Here is a 20657-nt window from a genome sequence, read left to right on the forward strand (position 1 = left end):
CTCTGGGTTGGGCTCTCCAATCTCTGGGGACGAGGTGGTTAAAAAGCTCCTTGGTGGAAGGGCCCCGGGGGTGGATGAGATCCGCCCGGAGTTCCTTAAGGCTCTGGATGTTGTAGAGTTGTGTTGGCTGACGCGACTCTGCAATATCGCATGGACATCGGGGGCAGTTCCCCTGGACTGGCAGACTGGGGTGGTGGTCCCCCTGTTCAAAAAGGGAGACCGGAGGGTGTGCTCCAATTATAGAGGGGTCACATTCTTAAGCCTCCCTGGCAAGGTGTATTCAGGGGTCCTGGAGAGGAGGGTCCATTGGATAGTCGAACCTCGGATTCAGGAAGAGCAGTGTGGTTTTCGTCCTGGTTGTGGAACACTGGACCAGCTCTACACCCTCGGCAGGGTCCTGGAGGGTGCATGGGAGTTCGCCCAACCAGTCTACATGTGTTTTGTGGACTTGGAGAAGGCGTTCGACCGTTTCCCTCGGGGAGCCCTGTGGAGGGTTCTCCGGGAGTATGGGGTACCGGGCCCTTTGACACGGGCTGTCAGGTCCCTGTATGACCGGAGTCAGAGTCTGGTCCACACTGCCGGCAGTAAGTCGGACTCGTTTCCGGTGAGAGTTGGACTCCGCCAGGGCTGCCCTTTGTCACCGATTCTGTTCATCACTTTCATGGACAGAATTTCTAGGCGCAGCCAAGGTGTTGAGGGGATCTGATTTGGTGGCCTTAGGATCTCATCTCTGCTTTTTGCAGACCATGTGGTCCTTCTGGCTTCATCAGGTCGTGATCAGCAGCTCTCGCTGGAGCGGTTCGCAGCCGAGTGTGAAGCGGCCGGGATGGGGATCAGTGCCTCCAAATCCGAGGCCATGGTCTTGAGCCAGAAAAGGGTAGAGTGCCTTCTCAGGGTCGGGGGGTGTGTCCTGCCCCAGGTGGAGGAGTTCAAGTGTCTCAGGATCTTGTTCACGAATGGGGGAAGAAGGGAGTGGGAGATTGACAGGCGGATTGGTGCAGCATCTGCCGTCAAGCGGGCGCTGTACCGGTTCGTCGTGGTGAAGAGAGAGCTGAGCCAAAAAGCAAAGCTCTTGATTTACTGGTCGATCTATGTTCCCACCCTCATCTATGGTCATGAGCTTTGGGTCATGACCGAAAGAACGAGATCGCAGATACAAGCGGCCGAAATGGGTTTTCTCCATAGGGTGTCTGGGCTCTCCCTTAGAGATAGGGTGAGAAGCTCAGTCATCCGGGAGGGACTCGGAGTAGAGCTACTGCTTCTTCACATCGAGAGGAGCCAGTTGAGGTGGCTCGGGCATCTGGTCAGGATGCCTCCTGGACGCCTCCCTGGTGAGGTATTCCGGGCACATCCCACCGGGAGGAGGCCCCGGGGAAGACCCAGGACACGCTGGAGGGACTATGTCTCTCGGCTGGCCTGGGAACGCCTCGGGATTCCCCCGGAAGAGCTAGAAGAAGTGGCCGGAGTGAGGGAAGTCTGGGCCTCCCTTCGGCAGCTGCTAGCCCCGCGAACCGACCCCGGATAAGCGGAAGAAGATGGATGGATGGAATGATGGATATTTTGATATAGAAAGTACTCCTACACTGTAAAAAAAGTCAGTAAATTTACGGTAAAAAACTGTAAAAAACCAACAGTGTTTGACCGTCGTATCCAAAAACATGGCATTACCGTAGAAATTACATGGAACTACCGTAAGTCGAAACTGCAAAGAAAGTCAGTAAATTTACGGTAAGAAATTGTAAAATGCCAGCAGTTACTGACCAGAATATTCACAGCATTATACTGCCGTAGAAAATACATGGCATTATCATAACTGAATAAACATATATCCTAAATAATTGTGACAGTCACGAATGTAGAAAATACAGAAATATAGTGTAAAAATATAAGTAATTGTAAAGTTCTTAAAAAATTGTAATATTGCCAGCAGTTAATTACCCTAAACTTAACAGTAGCAATCAGCCAAAATTACAAATTTTGCTGATGTTTAGATCTACAATGTAAAAGCGTAAACAAGACTGCAAAATAATTTTTTACAAAGAACAGAATGCTGGTGTGATATTTTGGTTTCTTTTTTAATAATGCCTTTAATACACCAAACTGAAATCTCAGCAGTAGACCAGGCATCGATCTGGCGATCCACCGATTGCAAAGCAAACTCCTACAGCCAACGCCACCATCATTTATGAGAGCATTTGATCATTAACATTAAGAGAACTGTATGTTAGCCCCTCTTGCTTGAATGAAGCTGAAGTTGGTTTCCAATTGCTGCTTCCAATTTGGGAAATGGCTAAAGGGCAATTCCACCTAATTTTTCACTGCAATCAGCATCTTTAATTTACTCTAGCTAAAAAACTACAACACCTAGACTCTTCAAATCTGGACTAGATTATTCTCAACTCATATCAGAATATTTAAAACCAAGTGTGGGATTTGTAAAACCTTTATCTGATTTGTGAAACTTCAATAAAGAACAATTCTAGTGTTATCCAAAATCATACAAGTTGTAAAGTCACCCATCATTGAAGTTTCACAAATCCCACACTTGGTTTTGAATATTGTGCTATTAGTAGAGAATAGTCTAGAGCAGGGGTCCCCAAACTTTTTCCTGCGAGGGCCACATAGCTGTTCCTTTCTCTGCTCGGGGGCCGGTCTTAGTTTTTGGAGAAAGATACCTTAGAAACTTATTGTCGGCGGGGGGGGGGGGGGGGGGGCTGTTCTGTCTTTGAAACTGTCGACGGGGGGGGGGGGGGGGGGGGGGGGGGGGGGGGTTGCTGACTACGACACATTCGCGGTCGCTTTTAGATAGATTTTTACCCAGAATGGAAATGGAAAAAACCGTGAGTGAAACGGTGACTGGGACTGACTAGTATATATTTGAGGGAAAGTTAGTTTAACATCTGCTCAAGAGCCCCCTGGTGGTTGAAGAGAAATCCACAAACCAGAAAATACAATATATGAAAAAATACACTGAATGCTCTCTGGTATGAGGAGGCGGGCCAGATCCGGCATTGCCAGACCAAATGACGCAGGCCGTAGTTTGGGGACCCCTGGTCTAGAGAGTTTTTCATTTTGTAATTGTGATAAATAGTAGGGTTTACAGTAAATGGAGACTGTTATTTGTCATGTAAACAAATAATTATCTAGTTTGCATTGCTGCTTGATCCTTCAGCATCAGCAGCAAGATTCTTTTAACTCTGTTCCTGTAGTGGTGTCCTGAACTCAACACAGTAAAGTCACTGTGCTAACTAAGGTTGCTAACTAGGGTGCTGAGAGCCCAGTAGGCCTGGTCCTTGTCAAGATGCTGCTACTGTCTTTGAAATCAAATTTCTGCTATTTTTGCACGTTCAGGAGGAGAAGGGCAACACATCACAGGTGAGTCCCTTTCACGGTTTCAACTGAAGTTAGCTAACTTTAACCAACTGACAAAGAAATGTGTAGTTTCTGAGCCATGCTGTTTATGTACATGCACTGCAGCTAGATATTTTTACTATATGGAACATTTAATCTTCACAGATGCAACACTTCCATTAATGTTTCTGTAGGAACGGCTGCATAGATTATATTTCTGGTCTACTTCAGACTACATGTGCTTAAAGTTATTGTTAATGGCAGAAGCAACTTTTTCCAAGTTTGGTTCAATAATTAATTTGAATTACTTTGAGTGTGAAATGTTCATGCATGCAAGTTAAATCTCTGAAGAACATGTTAGCTTTTGTTTCAATACTTTGGTAATACTTAGAAGTATAAAGCTTGGCATCAGAGATATTATTTAATATTTTCCTTTGACCTCTTGACTCTCACACCCAAAATACTTGCACTAAAGTCACTGGGTCCATGACAGTTGAAGGATTTGAAGATAAGAGAATTTAAATATTAATATTTTACAGCTTTTCTCAGTTTGGGTGCATCTCTCAGAACAGAATTGAAATTCTTAAAACTACCTGTTCAATCTTCAAATTACTGTGTCACTTCTGCACATCAAAAAAATTAGTTTTGCAAGTTTTGCTTTTGTACATCATGTAGCTGGTTATGTACACTTCTATGCTTTTATAATTGTAATTTGCTTTTATCGTCTTGATCAAAATATGTTAACCCTCCTGTTGTCCTCGGGTCAAAATGACCCGCCACTGTGTTAAACCCCCCCCCCCCCCAAACAATCCCCTAAATGTAATTTTTTTAACTTGAGATTTTAAGACTTTTCCTAGATTGGCCCAGACAATAGAAAAAGTTCAGTGTTGCTTTTATTCTCATTTCCATGTAAGCTGTACAAAAAAAGGTACAAAGATGGTCTTCAGGTCAAAATGACCCGTGAGGCAAATGGAGTTGAAATCAAGGTCACAGAGTTATTTACAAACCATAAAATGTTACAAAGTTTTAGTTGTGTCTCAGATCAATCAGTAGCAGAAGTGAGCAGAGAGTGGAAGGCCAATTTTCCGAGCCACAATGCCAGTCAAACTCTTTCACACCTACTCAAGACTGATGCGATTTGATGACCGTGAATCAAGACCAGCAAGACGTATGACAGACAAACTTGCAGCCATAAGAGAGGTATGGGACAAGTGGGTGGAGCGGTTGCCCTACCTCTACAATCCAGAGCCTGATGTAACAGTGGATGAGCAACTGGTTCCATTTAGAGGTAATCTGTTTTCATATTTGTAATAAAAGTGATTTTCACTATTGATTTCTTTGACTGTTTTCTGTGACACTGATACTAATCACTGATGCTAATGTCTTTTGTCCAAAGGTTGTTGTCCTTTCCGGCAGTATATGCCCAGCAAGCCAGCAAAATATGGGATCAAGTCATGGGTGGCTTCTGAATCAAGCTATGCTTGGAAAATGCAAGTCTATACTGGGAAGTCAACCAGTGGATGCCCAGAGAAGAACCAGGGGTTGCGAGTTGTGCTTGATGTGACAGAGGGACTGAGGGGTCACAATGTGACATGTGACAATTTCTTCAACTCTTATGAACTCGGACAGCAGCTCCTGAAGAGGAAGATCACCATGGTTGGTACAGTTCAAAAGAACAAGCCTGAGCTCCCACCTGCACTGCTTGGGTCAAAGGAGAGAGAGGTCTTCTCCTCAAAGTTTGCCTTCACACCCACCACCACTCTAGTTTCCTACCTCCCAAAGAAAAACAAGAATGTAGTTCTTCTGAGCACACTGCACAAAGACGGCGACATTAGTGACCGTGAGGACAGGAAGCCAATCATCATCCTGGAATAAAACCGAAACAAAGGAGGTGTGGACAACCTAGATAAGGTGATTGGAGCATATAGCTGCAGAAGAATGACTGCCCGCTGGCCCCTGGTCATCTTCCACAACATCATTGATGTGTCCTCCTACAATGCCTTTGTGATTTGGATAGAGATCAACCCAACCTGGATGTCTCATAAGCACAACAAGAAGAGGGTGTTCCTGGAGCAGCTAGGAAAGGCACTTGTAACTCCACTCATTGAAAGAAGGAAGCATGTCCCCCACACAGAAGCCTCAGCAGCAGTTGTGAAAGCTATTCAGAGTGCAGCAGCTCCTGATCAACCTGAGGATCCATCTACCACAGCCACTTCCTCAGCTAAGCCAAGTAAGAGGAAGAGATGTCAGTTCTGCCCTCAGACTGTAAAACACATACTGTGTGCTGCAGGTGTAAGAAATATATCTGCAAAGGCTGTGCACTTGCATACTGCCCTACATGTGCCAATTAGTTGAATGGGTTATGTTATTTTTCATATTTTTGTATTGTACATCCTCTTGTTCACTGGAGAAAAGTAAAAGAAAATTAGTCACTGTGATGAATAAAAATGCATTCGAAACTCATTTTGCACATTTTTTTTCTTAAGCTATAGAAATTCAAGTGGAGAGGGAAAAGTCAAGTATTCACACATTTTGTGGTGAGTGACAATATACAAGATAGAATTTGGTGTTTAAAATTCAATTAAGCTGCTTATATTGGGGGTTTATTGAAGACGGGTCATTTTGACCCGGAGGATAAAGGGTGTATACAGAAAATGAGGACAACAGGACAACAACGTGTCTGTGTTGAATTCTCAACTTCCAAAATAGCATCAGTTCATTGTGTAAGTCTTAACATGCATAAGTCTTAAAGTTGTCATAATGTGAATCATATATTAATTAATTTATATTCTATTATTTTCTAAATCTGTCCTGAATTGGTAAATTGCTCCCAAGTGAGTCCTGAGTTTCTCTAACAGGTCAGTGTATGAACCATTAGCTCAACCAACGATCAACCAGTTTTCTGAAACAGATTGGAGGTGCATCTTGTGAACCATCAGTTGGCAACATTATGCTCTATATAGTCAGAACACAACACAATGTTACATGTCTGAGAACTGATGAACAAGTATCTGGGCAGAGTGAACAGCCAGAGAGAAGAAGAGGAGTGAGGCTGAGGAGGAAATAGTTGGGAGGAAAGCAGAAGAAGAGTCAGAAGAGGCTGAGGACATCTGCCAGTTTCCATCAGTCCAACATCAGGACATGGCTGAGACCCACAACATGATGCTGATGGAGGTCCTCCCACCCTACTGTTCATTCCTTAACCCCACTGAGGAAAAAAGATTCCTCAGTGGAGTTAAGGAACAAAGTGACTATGGAAATTAAAATGTAATGTAATTTCTACAGCACTGTACAGTTTTCCTTGAGGAGATTGTCCTGTGGCTCCTTTTCTACTTTTTTTGTTCTCTGCATTTCTGTCTTTTTCTTTCTGAATCACCATGGCATGGTCCATGAATAAATTATAGCAAAAGCGTAAATCAGTGTTTCTCAATCCTGGTCTTCAGCGTCACCCTGTCCTGCAGGTTTAGGTATTTCCCTTCTGCCACACACCTGAATTGTATCTCTGGATGATTAACAAGCTTCTGCAGTACTTGATTGTCATCCAATCATTTGAATCAGCTGTTCTGGAGTAGAGGCACATCTAAAACATGCAGAGCAGGGGGGCGTTGAGGACCAGGGTTGAGAAACACTGGCGTAAATGATCCTTTTGTAGTCTCTTCTCATGACTAATCGATTTGACTGTCTTATCTGTACATAGAGAGACTATAACTTATTATTTTGAGTCACTGATATGTTAACAGACAGGATTTTAAGAGCTGAACTAAGGATTTTGAAAGCAAACAAATGCTATTTTTCCTGTTTCTACAAATTGTTTTGAGAAATGCGCTTACTGTTTTGTAAATGCCAACAATGACTCGAGAAATGCACCAAAAGTGACTGAGAAAAACTAACCTAGCATAAATTGTCTCAGCTGTATCAATTTGTTTGCCTGTATGAAAAGTGTTCACATTTACAGCTTTGTTTCTGCTAGCTTGCAGGAAATGTAACTTACATAAATGGTTGAAGACAACCTATTGGCCTTCATGAGACTCAGATAAATGGTGAGTATCTATTTCATAAATTGCCTAAAACAGTTATATTTGTTTTTATTTGTTTTTTGTTTGTGTATTTTGTCTGGTTGCAGACCAGAGGATCACACCTGTTGACAACAAACAAAGGTTTAACTACTGAATTTTCAGTCAGAAATGATCACACCACCTGGTTGAAGTACCTGTGTCCATATGCAAGTCAACAAAGGTGAAACAAACATTTAAGCGAATAAGATGTTCATGTAGTGCATCTTTCTAACTTTTTCTTTTTGTTTTCCAGCAGAGAGGAAACACCCGATTGACAACATGCGAGTCTCAATTTCAACCTGTGACTGGGAAGACTACAACCATCCTGAGCAACGTCTGATCTCAGCGACTTGTGACTCTCAACCCAGAACAAGAATCCTTTTATCACCATTTTGTCTTCTACAATATGTTATCTCTTATGTGGACACATACTGTTTGTTTTGTTTTTGTTTTCCAGATCTCAGTAATACCGTGAGGAAACTGGACATAAAATAGAATCAGTTTTTTTTAACTTGACTTTTTAAATAGAAATTGTTTCTTTAAGTGGATTACTCGTAATCTGTATTTTTGTTTAATTAGAAATTATTTTCTTTATAACTTTCTGTATAGAAATGCTTGACAAGTTACACTTCCTTGGTTGTTGTACTATAATTTGTATGGTAAAATTCTGGTAGGAACAGAGACCAGTAATTTACCATAAGTTTTTTTTGGGGGGGAGGGTTTACAATAAAATGTCAATATATCATACAGTCTGGATGTGTTTTTCACTCATGTAGATATTATGCCTCAGTCAGCATGACCGTATTTACTACGGCAAAACCACATTTTATTTTTTTTAAAATATTTTAGGAAGTACGGTATTTTACCGTATATTAAAAATACGGTAAAATCCTGCATGTACAAAATACGGTGAAAAACTGGCAGCTGTGGTTGCCAGAATTTTACCGTATATTAAAAATACGGTAAAATCCTGCATTTACAAAATACGGTGACAAACTGGCAGCTGTGGTTGCCAGAATTTTACCGTATATTAAAAATACGGTAAAATCCTGCATTTAGCAAATACGGTAAAAAACTGGCAGCTGTGGTTGCCAGAATTTTACCGTATTTCAAAAATACGGTAAAATCCTGCATTTAGCAAATACGGTAAAAAACTGGCAGCTGTGGTTGCCAGAATTTTACCGTATTTTAGAATTACGGTAAAAAACTGGCAGCTTTGGTTGCCAGAATTTTACCGTATTTTAGAAATACGGTAAAAAACTGGCAGTTTTGGTTGCCAGACTTTTACCGTATAAAGACGGTAAACTTCTGGCAACTCAGCTGCCAGTTTTATACCGTAAAATGAGGCCGTTTTTTTTTACAGTGTACATCTGTATTTCTATTTCTCTTTGTGTTTCTGCTCGGTCTTCTTAAACCCCCAAGTAGTCGCGGTAGATGGCCGCTTGTACAGAGCCAGGTTCTGGTTCTGCTGGAGGGTTTATCCTGTTAAAGGGGAGGTTTCTGAATCATGTCACCTACAGAAGTTTTCTTATGACTCAGCGGTTGTCGGGTGTATAGGGGATGGAGGGGAGGGGGAGTACAGGACACTGGTGGACAGCTTTGTGGGGTGGTCTGAGCATAATTACCTGAGGCTCAACATTAGTAAGACCAGAGAGATGGTGATTGACTTCAGAAGGAAGAAGATACCTTCACGGCCACTGAAGATCAAAGGGGAAGTGGTGGAGGAGGTGAAGGATTACAAATACCTGGGAGGCAACAGACTGGACTGGGCATCTAACACTGACGCTGTGTACAGGAAGGGGATGAGCAGACTTTATTTTTTAAGGAAGCTGAGATCCTTCAATGTGTGCAGCAAGATGTTGGAGACCTTTTATCACAGTGTTGTTGACGGTGCCATCTTCTTTGCTGCTGTGTGTTGGGGAAGCAGCATCAGAGCCGGCGACTCTAATAGACTAGACAAAATCATCAGGAAAGCTGGCTCTGTACTGGGACTAAGGCTGGAGTCCCTGGAAACTGTGGTGGAGAGGAGGACATTGAAGAAGGTTCTGTCTATTATGGACAATAAACAGCACCCTCTCCACCACATAGTGGACAGACAGCGGAGCACCTTCTCACATAGGCTGCTCCAGCTCTGCTGTCGTAGGGACAGATACAGGAAATCCTTCCTGCCACATGCCATCTCACTGTACAATAAAAGCTAAATCACTGTTCTACACTAATCAGTCCAATTTCGCACAACTGCACTGTGGCACACTTGCTGTACATATATTTACATATACATACTGTATCTGCATTTTTTGAATCTTTGCAAGGACTGCTCTAAGCTGCTTTTTATATTGACAGCATGTTATATTTTATTTTATTTTGTCTACAATTGCTACTCAGTGGTGGTTGTTGTGTGTCTTGTCTCTATGCTGCTGTAACTGCGAAATAATTTCCCTGCTGGGATGAATAAAGTAATTCTATTCTATTCTATTCTATTTCCTCTCCACCATTGCTACATGCACCTCCAGGAGGAGTAAATGGTGCAAGTCAATGACTTGATGCAATCTCCTGGGTTTCTTTACTTAGAAAAATTTTTTAATCACTAAAGTGATGTTGAATACATTGTTTGTTAGCTAGGTTCAGTTGAAATGTATGTAGGATTAGATTGAAATTATGTTTTTTGTAAAGTGCATTGAAGTGTGTACAATTGGCACTACACAAATGAACTGAATGGAATTGAAATGTGCTTCTTCATATGGTATGCCTTTTTTTCTTGTTTCTAGTTATTTTCTGTTCTAGTTTTTCAGGTTTTAGTCCAAGTTATTCTTTAGTGTTAGAATAACTAAAGAATTCTAACGCTAAATTATTTCCTGCTCGCCTATGCCTCCTGCTCCTACGACTCAAAACTCGAATCAATTAGCTGCTCAGATCTCTCATCTAGCTCACAACCTCCCCAGTATTTAAACCCCTCAGTCAGTTGCAACTCCTTGTCACTCACGTCACCTTCCCTCGTCCCTTTCTGGTACCCTCATGTCTTCGTTTTGGATTTATTTTTGTTCCTTGGACTTTGAAAATTTAATGAGAAAAAATAAGAATCCAAATTTACAGAAAAACAAACTTACTGTCATGATGTTGGGAGCTGCTGGTTCAGAGCAAAGAACGCTGCGGGAGTATTTATACAGGTGAGCGGACAGACTGAAAACTGGGGGCGAATAGTGCTTATAGTGTAAGTGTAGCTTTTCGGACGAATTGCACAATAAATTTCATATCATCCCGGTCTCAACAAACAGGTGGCAGAAATCATCGTGGTGGTACATGGCTGGTAGATGAGTTTCTGAATGTGACGAACGAAGGTGCCGTAAATATCCCGTATTGTCCCCCTCCTGCCCCCCTCGTTCTTACCACCACCACTTCAAGCCCCCAACTCCAGGTGACATTTCCCGTATTCTCAAACCAAAGTTTGACAGGTATGGGGGAAGGTGAGAATTCATCTATTAAACTGACTGAAGATGAATATACTCCAGCTTTTAGTTTATGTAGACACTTTTTATAACCGTATTTTTGAGCCTGCCTCTTTATTATTAAATTGAATATAATTTCAGATCTTTGTATAACCTTTCTTCTGGTTAACTTAGAAAGTGAGCTATTATTGTTACAGGTTAATTTTCTAAACTATAAAAAAGTGACTGTTAGAGATGCTCAAAAATGAAAAATTGGACTGATATTGATATTCGACAGTAACACTGGTGTTATGCCAGATTTATCAATATTTTATTTTATAAATTTTTTGTAGCCAATTACTCAATTAATCATAAGAATAATAGATTGATTACTCAATTACTAAAGTATTTGTTTACAACAGCCCTAAGTAGAGTAATTAAAAAATAATGGGAATACTGAAAGGCTTGCAAAAACTACATAGAGAAAAACCAAAATAAATCCAAAACAACATCCAACCAGGAGACAAGAACACAGGAAAGCACAAATGCAAAACAGGAGAGAACATGAGGATCTGGGAGAAAATGAGAGGCTTAAATACTTTTAATTTTACGCACTTAGTTAATGAGTATAGAAAGTCTCACCAGCAGGAATTTATCAATCAGTCAATCAAGTTTATTTGTATCGTACATTTCAGCAACAAGATACAGTAGTTAAAAGAATTTACATCATAAAAACACACACAAAAAAGTGTGTGTTTTTAGCTATAGAACAATTGTCAAGTGCCATCGTTACACATCAAGATGTTGATGTCCAACAACTCTCTCCTTCCTCTTATACTCAGTGACCACCTCCCCCCCACCCTCAGCTGGCCACCTCTACCTCTAGAGGAAACATCACCGCCGAAGATGTTAGTTGGTGAGACTCCACCCTTGCAAGGCTATAGGCCCTGATGGTGTCAGTCCAAGGGTACTCAAAGCTTGTGCTATCCAGCTCTGTGGAGTCCTACAGCATGTCTTCAACATGAGCCTGTGCCTACAGAGGGTCCCTGTGATGTGGAAAACATCCTGCATTGTTCTAGTACCAAAGACACAGCATCCCTGTGACTCCAAGGACTACAGGCCTGTGGCGCTGACCTCCCACATTATGAAGTCCCTGGAGAGACTTGTCCTGGAGCAGCTCCGCACTCTGGTCCAATCACACTTGGACCCCTTGCAGTTTGCCTAACAGCCCAAGCTTGGAGTTGAGGATGCCATCATCTTCCTGCTGAACCGCGCATACGCTCACCTGGACCAGCACTGTGAGAATTATGTTTTTTGAGTTCTTGAGTGCATTCACCACCAACCGGCTCTACTGGGTGAGAAGCTGACGGCGATGCAGGTGGAGCCCCCCTTTTGTCCTGGATTGTGGACTATCTAACTGGCAGACCACAGTTCTTGTGCCTGCGACACTGTGTGTCAGAACAGTGTTGTCAGCAACACAGGGGCTCCACAGGGGACTGTCCGCTCTCCCTTTTTCTTTGCACTCTATACATCTGACTTCAGTTATTGTACTGAGACCTGTCATCTCCAGAAGTTCTCAGATGACTCAGCTGTGGTTGGTTGTATCAGAGAGGGTGATGAGACTGAGTACAGGGCTGCTGTGTAGAACTTTGTCACATGGTGTGGACTGAACCACGTGCAGCTCAATGTGACAAAGACCAAGGAATTGGTGGTGGATTTGAGGAGGAGGATCAGGACCCTGGTAACCCCTGTTACCATCCAAGTGGTCAGTGTGGACATTGTGGAGAACTATAAATATCTGGGTGTCCACATTGATAAAAAACTGGACTGGGTCAAGAACACTGATGCTATGGCCAAAGTCGCCTCTACTTTCTGAGGCGGCTGAGGTCATTCAACATCTCTTGGACTTTGCTCAGGATGTTTTATGACTCTGTGGTTGCCAGTGCCAACTTGTATGCTGTGGTGTGCTGGGGTAGCAGGCTGAAGGTGGAGGACACCAACAGACTGAACAAACTAATCCAGAAGGCCAGCAACATTGTTGGAGTGGAGCTGGACTCTCTGACAGTGGTGTCAAAAAGAACGAGTCTCATCCACTGCATGACGTGCTGGCCGGATACAGGAGCACCTTCAGCCAGAGACTTATTTTGCCAAAGTGAACCACAGAGCAACACAGAAAGTCATTTCTGTTGCCACCAGGCTTTACAAGTCTGTGCTAATAGATTCAAATTTTTTCTGCGCTCATTTATTGGTTAATTATTGATTAATATATTCCATGACTGCTTGTTATTTTGTTTGTTTATATCTAGTCATTTTGAACTTATCACTCTTAGGTATATATATATATTTTACAAACTTTGCATTTATTACCTAAGATGGAATAGCTTTCAACGAATAAGCAATTTCCCCTTGGTGATCAATAAGGTCTATTTTATTCTATTCTATTCTATTCTATTCTATTCTATTCTAATGATTCAAAAGCAACTCTAAACAGTTTTTAGTCTTGATTTCAAGAAACTCAGTGTTTCAGCTGTTTTGCAGTTTTCTGGATGTTTGCTCCAGATTTGTGGTGCATAGAAGCTGAATGCTGCTTCTCCATGTTTGGTTCTGATTCTGGGGATGCAGATTAGAACCAGAACCATAAAACCTGAACGGTCTGGAAGTTTGATAGATCAAAAGCAGATCTTTAAGCCGTTCAGTGATTTATATACTAACAATTTTTTGAAGTTTATTCTCTGAGCCACAAGGAGTCAGTGGAAGGACTTAAGAACTGGTGATGTGATTTTCCTGGATTTATTGAGAACGCCACCAGCAGTGTTGTATCTAATTGAGTTTTTAGGCAGACCGGTAAAGATATTGTAGCAGTAATTACTGCGACTAAAGATAAATGCATGAATGAGTTTCTCTAGATCTTGCTGAGCCATTAGTGCTGGGAGTATTTTCTCTATCAGCCACTGTGTCGTTAGGAAAGCAGGCAACCTTTGTTTTCTTTACACTACAAAAACTGCTTATCATCACAGACAAAAAGGATTTTTGGTGTAGACTTTAGTTTCTGGGGCACTTTGGGAGGCAGATGTGTTGATCTTGTATCATAGCTCTTATTGATGCTTGGAGGCAGGGTGTCCGTTGTAGGCTTCTGCTGAAGAACAGCAAGCCTGTTTTTCAGTGGAATTTCAGTGGAGTTTACTGGGTTTCCAGTTGGAGAAATGACGGATGTGTTACAGCCCAAGCTGGCTGATTAGTCCTTGGTACTGAGGTGAATGAAGGTGGTGATGTCTGATGTTTCATCTTCGGTGCTGAAGGTGTAGATGAGAAGAAGTCTAGGCTCAGAGTTGACCATGCCGTCTAGGTGGGTAGTCCATTCTATTAGTTGTCTAGTAGGAGATTTATTTTTTGGCTTTGCACCGAGGCAGTTCCAGGTGAGTGAGCTGCTTGATGAGGTGCTCAGAAGTTGTTTGTTGTTATGAGACATTGGCAGAGTCGGTTCATTTTCCAAACTTGCATTGATTTCAAAATTTACCTCCAGTTAGAAAATCTCAATTCTATCGATTGAATTCTCTGTATAATACAGCAGTATTATTATCTGTTGGTATCAGCAGATGACCAGAGGCATCTTGCTCTTGCTCAGAAAAAATAACAAATAAAAGATTAAAATTCTGCTGTCCTTAGAGCTTAAGTTTTTCAGTTAAGAGTAAATATCCAAGAGTAAAAACAATAAAAACTAGGTATATTAAGTAACTTTAAAAGTTTGTCCTGCGAGAGAGGAGGACTAGTTGTTCCTCCTACTTGTCAGGTTTGGGTTTTCTCTGTGTTGTTTTTCTGTGTGTTTATTTTGGGTTTCTGTGTCTTGATTCTCCATGTTGTCCTGTCTTCCTCAGTAATTACCCTTTTTTTTTTTTCCAAGATGGCGGCGAAAGCAGTTGCAGCGGCTCATTGCTCTCTCCGTCGGTGTATATACATATACAGTCGGGACGATCTCCTGACGATCGGTGCCTGCTACGAACTAGATGTTACAGCTGATCTTCAACACTTGTTCAATATTCCGGGGGACATAGCGAGGAGCCCCGGAGCGCCGTGGATTACCATCGCAACAGGGAGGAAGCGACGGCGGCGTAGAGAGAGACGGCAGAAGCGGGGCTGCAGGGCTGGCGTGCTAGCTAGTCTACGGAGGCAACCACACAAACCACCGCTCCCCAGCCTGTTTCTCTCCAACGCCAGATCCCTTGCAAACAAGATGGATGAACTGAGACTACAGGCTGCATCTCACAGCGCAGTGAAGGACAGCTGTATTCTTCTGATCACGGAGACCTGGCTGCATCCAGACGTAGCGGACTCTGCCATCGAGCTAGCAGGCTACACAGTACAGCGCCACGACAGAACGAAAGACTCCGGTAAGAGCAGAGGAGGAGGGCTCTGTGTGTACGTGAACAACACCTGGTTACTAACACAGCGACTGTCATCAGCCATTGCTCCCCAGACCTGGAGTATGTGACTGTTAGATGCAGACCAATATACCTCCCCAGAGAGTTCACCGTAGTCATGGACACTTGTGCAAGTGGTTTGCAGTTGGCTTCAAGGGTGGTTTTCCACAGCCTCATCGTAGGCTGTTTACATCCCACCGGATGCCAATGCTAAAACAGCTATTGGACTTTTGCATGGCAGCATTAGCCATCTGCAGAGCATCTATCCAGATGCTGTGCACATCATAGCGGGGGACTTCAGCCATGCAGACTTGAAGACAGTGCTTCCCAAATTCCACCAGCATGTAAAGTGTGCTACAAGAGAGGCTAACACTCTGGACAAAGTTTACTCCAACATCAAGCTAGGCTACAGGGCTAGACCACTTCCTCACCTGGGTCAGTCCGATCACCTGTCCCTGCATTTAATTCCTGCTTATGCCCCCCTCAGGAAAACTGCTCCAACCATCACCAAAACCATCAAATCCTGACCCAAGGATGTGACACAGCAGCTGCAGGACTGTTTCGACAGGACAAACTGGGATGTTTTTGAACATCAGGACCTGGAGGTTTTTACAGACAGTGTACTGTGCTACATCAAGAACTGTATTGACACTGTAGCTGTGGATAAACGCATCCGGGTCTTCCCAAACCAGAAGCCCTGGATGACTCAGGAGGTCCAGTGACTGCTAAAGACCAGGAATACCGCCTTCAGGTCTGGGGACAGGACCGTCTACAGTACAGCCCGAGTTAACTTGAAGAGCGGCATCAGAATGGCTAAGTCTGACTACAGGAGGAGGATAGAGGGCTACCTTGACAGCGACAACAGCAGGCAGGTGTGGCAGGGAATCCAGCATCTCACCAACTACAGGACCAACCTCGCAGCTGCGGAAGGCGACGCCACGCTGGCAGAGGAGCTGAACCTCTTCTTTGCCCGCTTTGAGGTGAAGCCAACAGAGGCAGCCACACTACACCAAGCAACCCACAACACCACACTCCTCGTTGTAGAGGAGCACGAGGTGAGGCGCACACTGCGGGCTGTCAATCCAAGGAAGGCTGCTGGACCTGACGGCGTCCCTGGACCTGAAAGACTGCGCCGATCAGCTGGCTGGAGTCTTCACCAGGATCTTCAACCAGTCCCTAGCCCTGTCTACAGTCCCATCCTGCCTGAAATCTTCCACCATAGTCCCCATACCCAAGAAACCTCACATCTCCTGCCTCAACGACTACCGGCCTGTGGCACTAACCCCTGTGGTGACGAAGTGTTTTGAAAAACTGGTCCGGGGTCACATCACAGCACTTCTCCCTCCTGGCTTTGACCACCACCAGTTCGCCTACAGAGCCAACAGATCCACAGAGGACGCTGTGATCACGGCCCTCCATGCTGCTCTGTCACATCTGGAGCAGCAGGGGAGCTATGTGCGGATGCTCTTTGTAGACTACAGCTCTGCTTTTAATACCATCCTCCCTCACAGACTGGTGGACAAATTGGGGGACCTGGGCCTCCCTCACTCCACCTGCATGTGGATTCTGAGCTTACTGACCAACCGACAGCAGAGAGTTAGGGTGGGAAAACATACATCCACTGCCCTCAGCCTTAGTACTGGCTCTCCACAGGGCTGTGTGCTGAGCCCCCTGCTCTACTGTCTGTACACATACGACTGCACCTCTGCCCACCACAGCAACACCATCATCAAGTTTGCTGATGACACCACAGTGGTGGGGCTCATCTCAGGAGGCGACGAGTCCGCCTACAGGGGTGAGGTGGAGCGGCTGTTGCAGTGGTGCAGGGAGAACAATCTGCTCCTCAACAACTCAAAGACAAAAGAACTCATAATAGATTATAGGAGGAATAAAACGGACATTACACCACTAACCATTGGGGGAAAATGTGTGGAGAGGGTAGCTGATTTCCGTTTCCTGGGGGTCCACATTGAGCAGGGCCTCACATGGAACATGAACACCTTCGAGCTGATAAAAAAGGCCCAGCAAAGACTGTACTTCCTGAGGGCTCTCAGGAGGAACAACATCAAGGAGAAGCTGCTGGTGTCCTTCTACAAGTGCTCCATAGAGAGCATACTGACCTACTGTATCTGCGTCTGGTATAACAGCAGCACTACGGCTCAAAGGAAAGCTCTCCAAAGGGTTGTGAATACAGCCCAAAAAATCATTGGCTGCCCTCTCCCCTCACCAGAGGACCTGCACAGTGACCGCTGTCTAAGAAAAGCACAACACATCACAAAGGACACTTCTCACCCTGGACATTCTCTGTTCACACTGCTGCCTTCAGGCAGAAGATACAGAGCAACCAGAACAAGAACCAACCGTCTCAGAGACAGTTTCTACCCGATAGCAATAACAAAACTAAATGCAATCAAAAACAACCATTAATCATCATGAATGATGGATGTGAGAATGTGGCTGTTCTTATTTTTTATTTTTTTGCCATTTGTTTGTTGATTCTTGCGTTGTGTATGAATTGTGAGACAGTTATTTTTTGTTTTTGGGCATGTGCACCGACTGATGGCACCTTTTGAATTTCGTTGTTCTTGTGACAATGACAATAAAGATTTATCTTATCTTATCTTATCTTTGTGCATTTAACGCCACCTGTGTCTCTGTGTCTTTGTCGGGTCCTCGTCTCGTTTGGCTGCTTGTCTGCTGTCGAGTCTGTCATTTTGTTTCAGTTGTCTCCAGTTGCTACCAGCTCTGAGCTTAGTTTAGTCAGTTCATCTGTGCTGCTTGGATTTCTGGACTTTTGAATTATTTCATCATTAAACAACCATCATTTTCTACAACCTGGGTCCTCTGCGTCAGCCTCACCACCTCTCCACCGCAATTCATGACACTACTCTACATGTTCTCAAGACTCAGCTTTTATTTTGAGAGTCCACTTCTGCTTATCGGCAATTGAATTTGGATATTAGCTAAATATTTAGAGTGAAGCTAAATTTGCTTGCTCACTAAACATTTAGTTGGAGGCATTTGTCTCCAACTTTAGTATTTAGTGAGCAAATAAAATTTTTGCTAACTAACATCAAATATTAGTTAGCAGAACTATTAAATCAACCCTCTTCTTTTTTTCTACAGCCATACATATGTGATGCATGGTGATAGAAAAGCAGAAACAGAGGCGTAGTTGGAAAACAACATTTTTAGCAAGCTAATAGTCTAGTTTACTAAACATTTAGTTTGAAGCTAAATACACTGCTCAAAAAAATAAAGGGAACACTTAAACAACACAATATAACTCCAAGTAAATCAAACTTCTGTGAAATCAAACTGTCCACTTAGGCAGCAACACTGATTGACAATCAATTTCACCTGCTGTTGCGCAAATGGAACTTTGTACAGAACAAAGTATTCAATGAGAATATTTCTTTCATTCAGATCTAGGATGTGTTATTTGAGTGTTCCCTTTATTTTTTTGAGCAGTGTATTTAGCTTGCTTGGATTAAATATTTAGTTTCAAGGTAAATATTTAGGTGGCCAACAAAATATTTAGCTTACTAATTAAATATTTAGTTGAAACCGACAACTACAAATGAATGAATAACATAGTCAAAATCTGACTGAAAAATGAATCCCCCTTTTTTTTTATGACAAACTTAAGAACCCAAATTATTGCTATATTGTTTCAAATATTATTGCTATACATGGCATCATGGGTAATGCTGCTGCCTCACTCTGTGGCAATAGGCCCAAAGATGGTGGGGCCTGCTGGCCAGAATCGGGTTAAAGGTGATAAACATTAGGAAGCTGTCATTATTTTTAAGACCCCCTCTGTTGCTTAGCAACCATAGTGTATATTGAAAACAACAAATGTCTAACACAGACCTTATGGTGAGAGTCAGGGCAGGCAAGGGCACACAAAACAACTACAGTTAACACTCCCAACACACACATCCTAACCCTTTAACCCGAATTCTATTTCATGGCCCACGGTCAGCATTCAGATGGATTAGCTTGGCCCTGTGTTTGTGTGGAAACGGACCGGAGGGAACAGTAGGAAGCGGGTGTTACATACGTTTGCAGACAAAACACTTTATGTGAAAGTGTTTGTTCTGAACACGGAGAGCCTCCCCCTTACAGGGATTCCCACAGTTGTGACAGGCGACGGCACCACCTCCTTCCTGTTTCATCTTCTGCTTCTGTTGCTCCAGAGTGCTGTGTACAGCCTGCTGTTGAAACACTGCACGAGACACAGAACACAGGAATACTTACATACAGCTCATGCTGTAAGGTTTATATAGCAGCTGCAGATATAACAATCATAGCAGTGAATTAATAATGACGTACAGGTTGAGCACCATGATGAGAGAGGAAAAATGGGGTACTGAATCTTAAACTATATCATATTGTCTCCTTATTAAATATAATGATTCAGCAACCATCTGCCAAGTGCAGATTCTGTACACTGCTCTTATTTTCAATTATCATCCCGTTTTTGTCCGCAATTTGCACAACGCTGTACATTTGCCTCGTTATTCTGCATAAGTACCAATGGTGTGATCAACAGTCCAGTATGACAAGCAAAAATATTCATGATAAATATGTCATACTCTAACAGAGTGATGCGTCATTGTGAGATAGAAATAGTTTTCTGCAGGCCCAGCTAGAGAGTCTTTGGGGTTTAAACATGCTGGACATTTAACAAACCTAGTTCTGCTTTAAACTTCTCCACAACTTTCTCCCAGACCTGCCTGATGGTTCCCTGGTCTCCAAGATGCTGTTTGTTCCCCAGTATTTTCTAACAATCCTCTGAGGCCATAAACAGAACACCGAACTGGACTTAGCAACTGAAGTTACTGTATGTTCTGATTATAAACAGCTTTTATAGCAGTATCAGAGTAAAGGCCACAAATGTGCTCTACTGTTTTCTCATTTTTATTGGCAAACAATTAGAAAACTACTTATTTTCCATTTACTTCACAGTAATGCACAGAGATCTGACAACATTGAAAACTGAAAAGGTTCAAGGAGTGTGAATAATTCTTTTAAAGTACTGTCTGTTCAACTTTACAAATCTGAACCTTGATTTGCTGGTAATTTATCCCAAAGGGAAATTAAATGTTGTCATTACTCATTTCATCCAAGTGTGTTCAAAGAATCATGCTGTGGGCAGGAAACCTTCAGCAGAAGCTCATCTTGAAACAAATCTAAAGGTGCCTCTAAATGAACACTGCCAGTATTTTGCCGCATTCTTTAAAATATGGTGTGTATATATATATATATATATATATATATATATATATATATATATATATATATATATATATATATATATATATAGTATATACTGTATATGAGAAACTGGAGAAATACCAGGGGCTCAGAGAGGAACTGGAAAAGGCCTGGAAGGTGAAGACCAC

At 42.8% G+C, this 20657-nt stretch overlaps 2 protein-coding genes and 1 long non-coding RNA gene across 13 annotated transcripts in view; 2 read left to right on the top strand and 1 right to left on the bottom strand.

The window, feature by feature from the left end:
- The window catches only part of ablim2 (actin binding LIM protein family member 2), a 134939-nt gene that overhangs the window by 83699 nt on the left and 30583 nt on the right, over nt 1–20657 (bottom strand). For all 11 annotated transcript variants that reach the window (XM_023346297.1, XM_023346298.1, XM_023346301.1 and 8 more), the window contains exon 2: nt 19313–19477. In XM_023346297.1, the coding sequence (XP_023202065.1) occupies nt 19313–19477 (165 nt within the window). The remainder of the gene's footprint in view (nt 1–19312; nt 19478–20657) is intronic.
- On the top strand, nt 4301–5786 carry LOC111610970 (piggyBac transposable element-derived protein 3-like). The gene is made up of 2 exons (XM_023346320.1): nt 4301–4639; nt 4748–5786. Exons 1-2 carry the CDS (start codon nt 4447–4449, stop codon nt 5224–5226), a joined length of 672 nt encoding a protein of 223 aa, XP_023202088.1. The 5' UTR covers nt 4301–4446; the 3' UTR covers nt 5227–5786.
- LOC111610971 lies at nt 7242–7842 on the top strand. The gene is made up of 3 exons (XR_002753839.1): nt 7242–7391; nt 7475–7587; nt 7660–7842. It is a non-coding gene; the product is annotated as an uncharacterized LOC111610971 (long non-coding RNA).

This window comes from Xiphophorus maculatus, chromosome 14 (genome assembly GCF_002775205.1).
Source record: "Xiphophorus maculatus strain JP 163 A chromosome 14, X_maculatus-5.0-male, whole genome shotgun sequence".
NCBI lineage: Eukaryota > Metazoa > Chordata > Actinopteri > Cyprinodontiformes > Poeciliidae > Xiphophorus > Xiphophorus maculatus.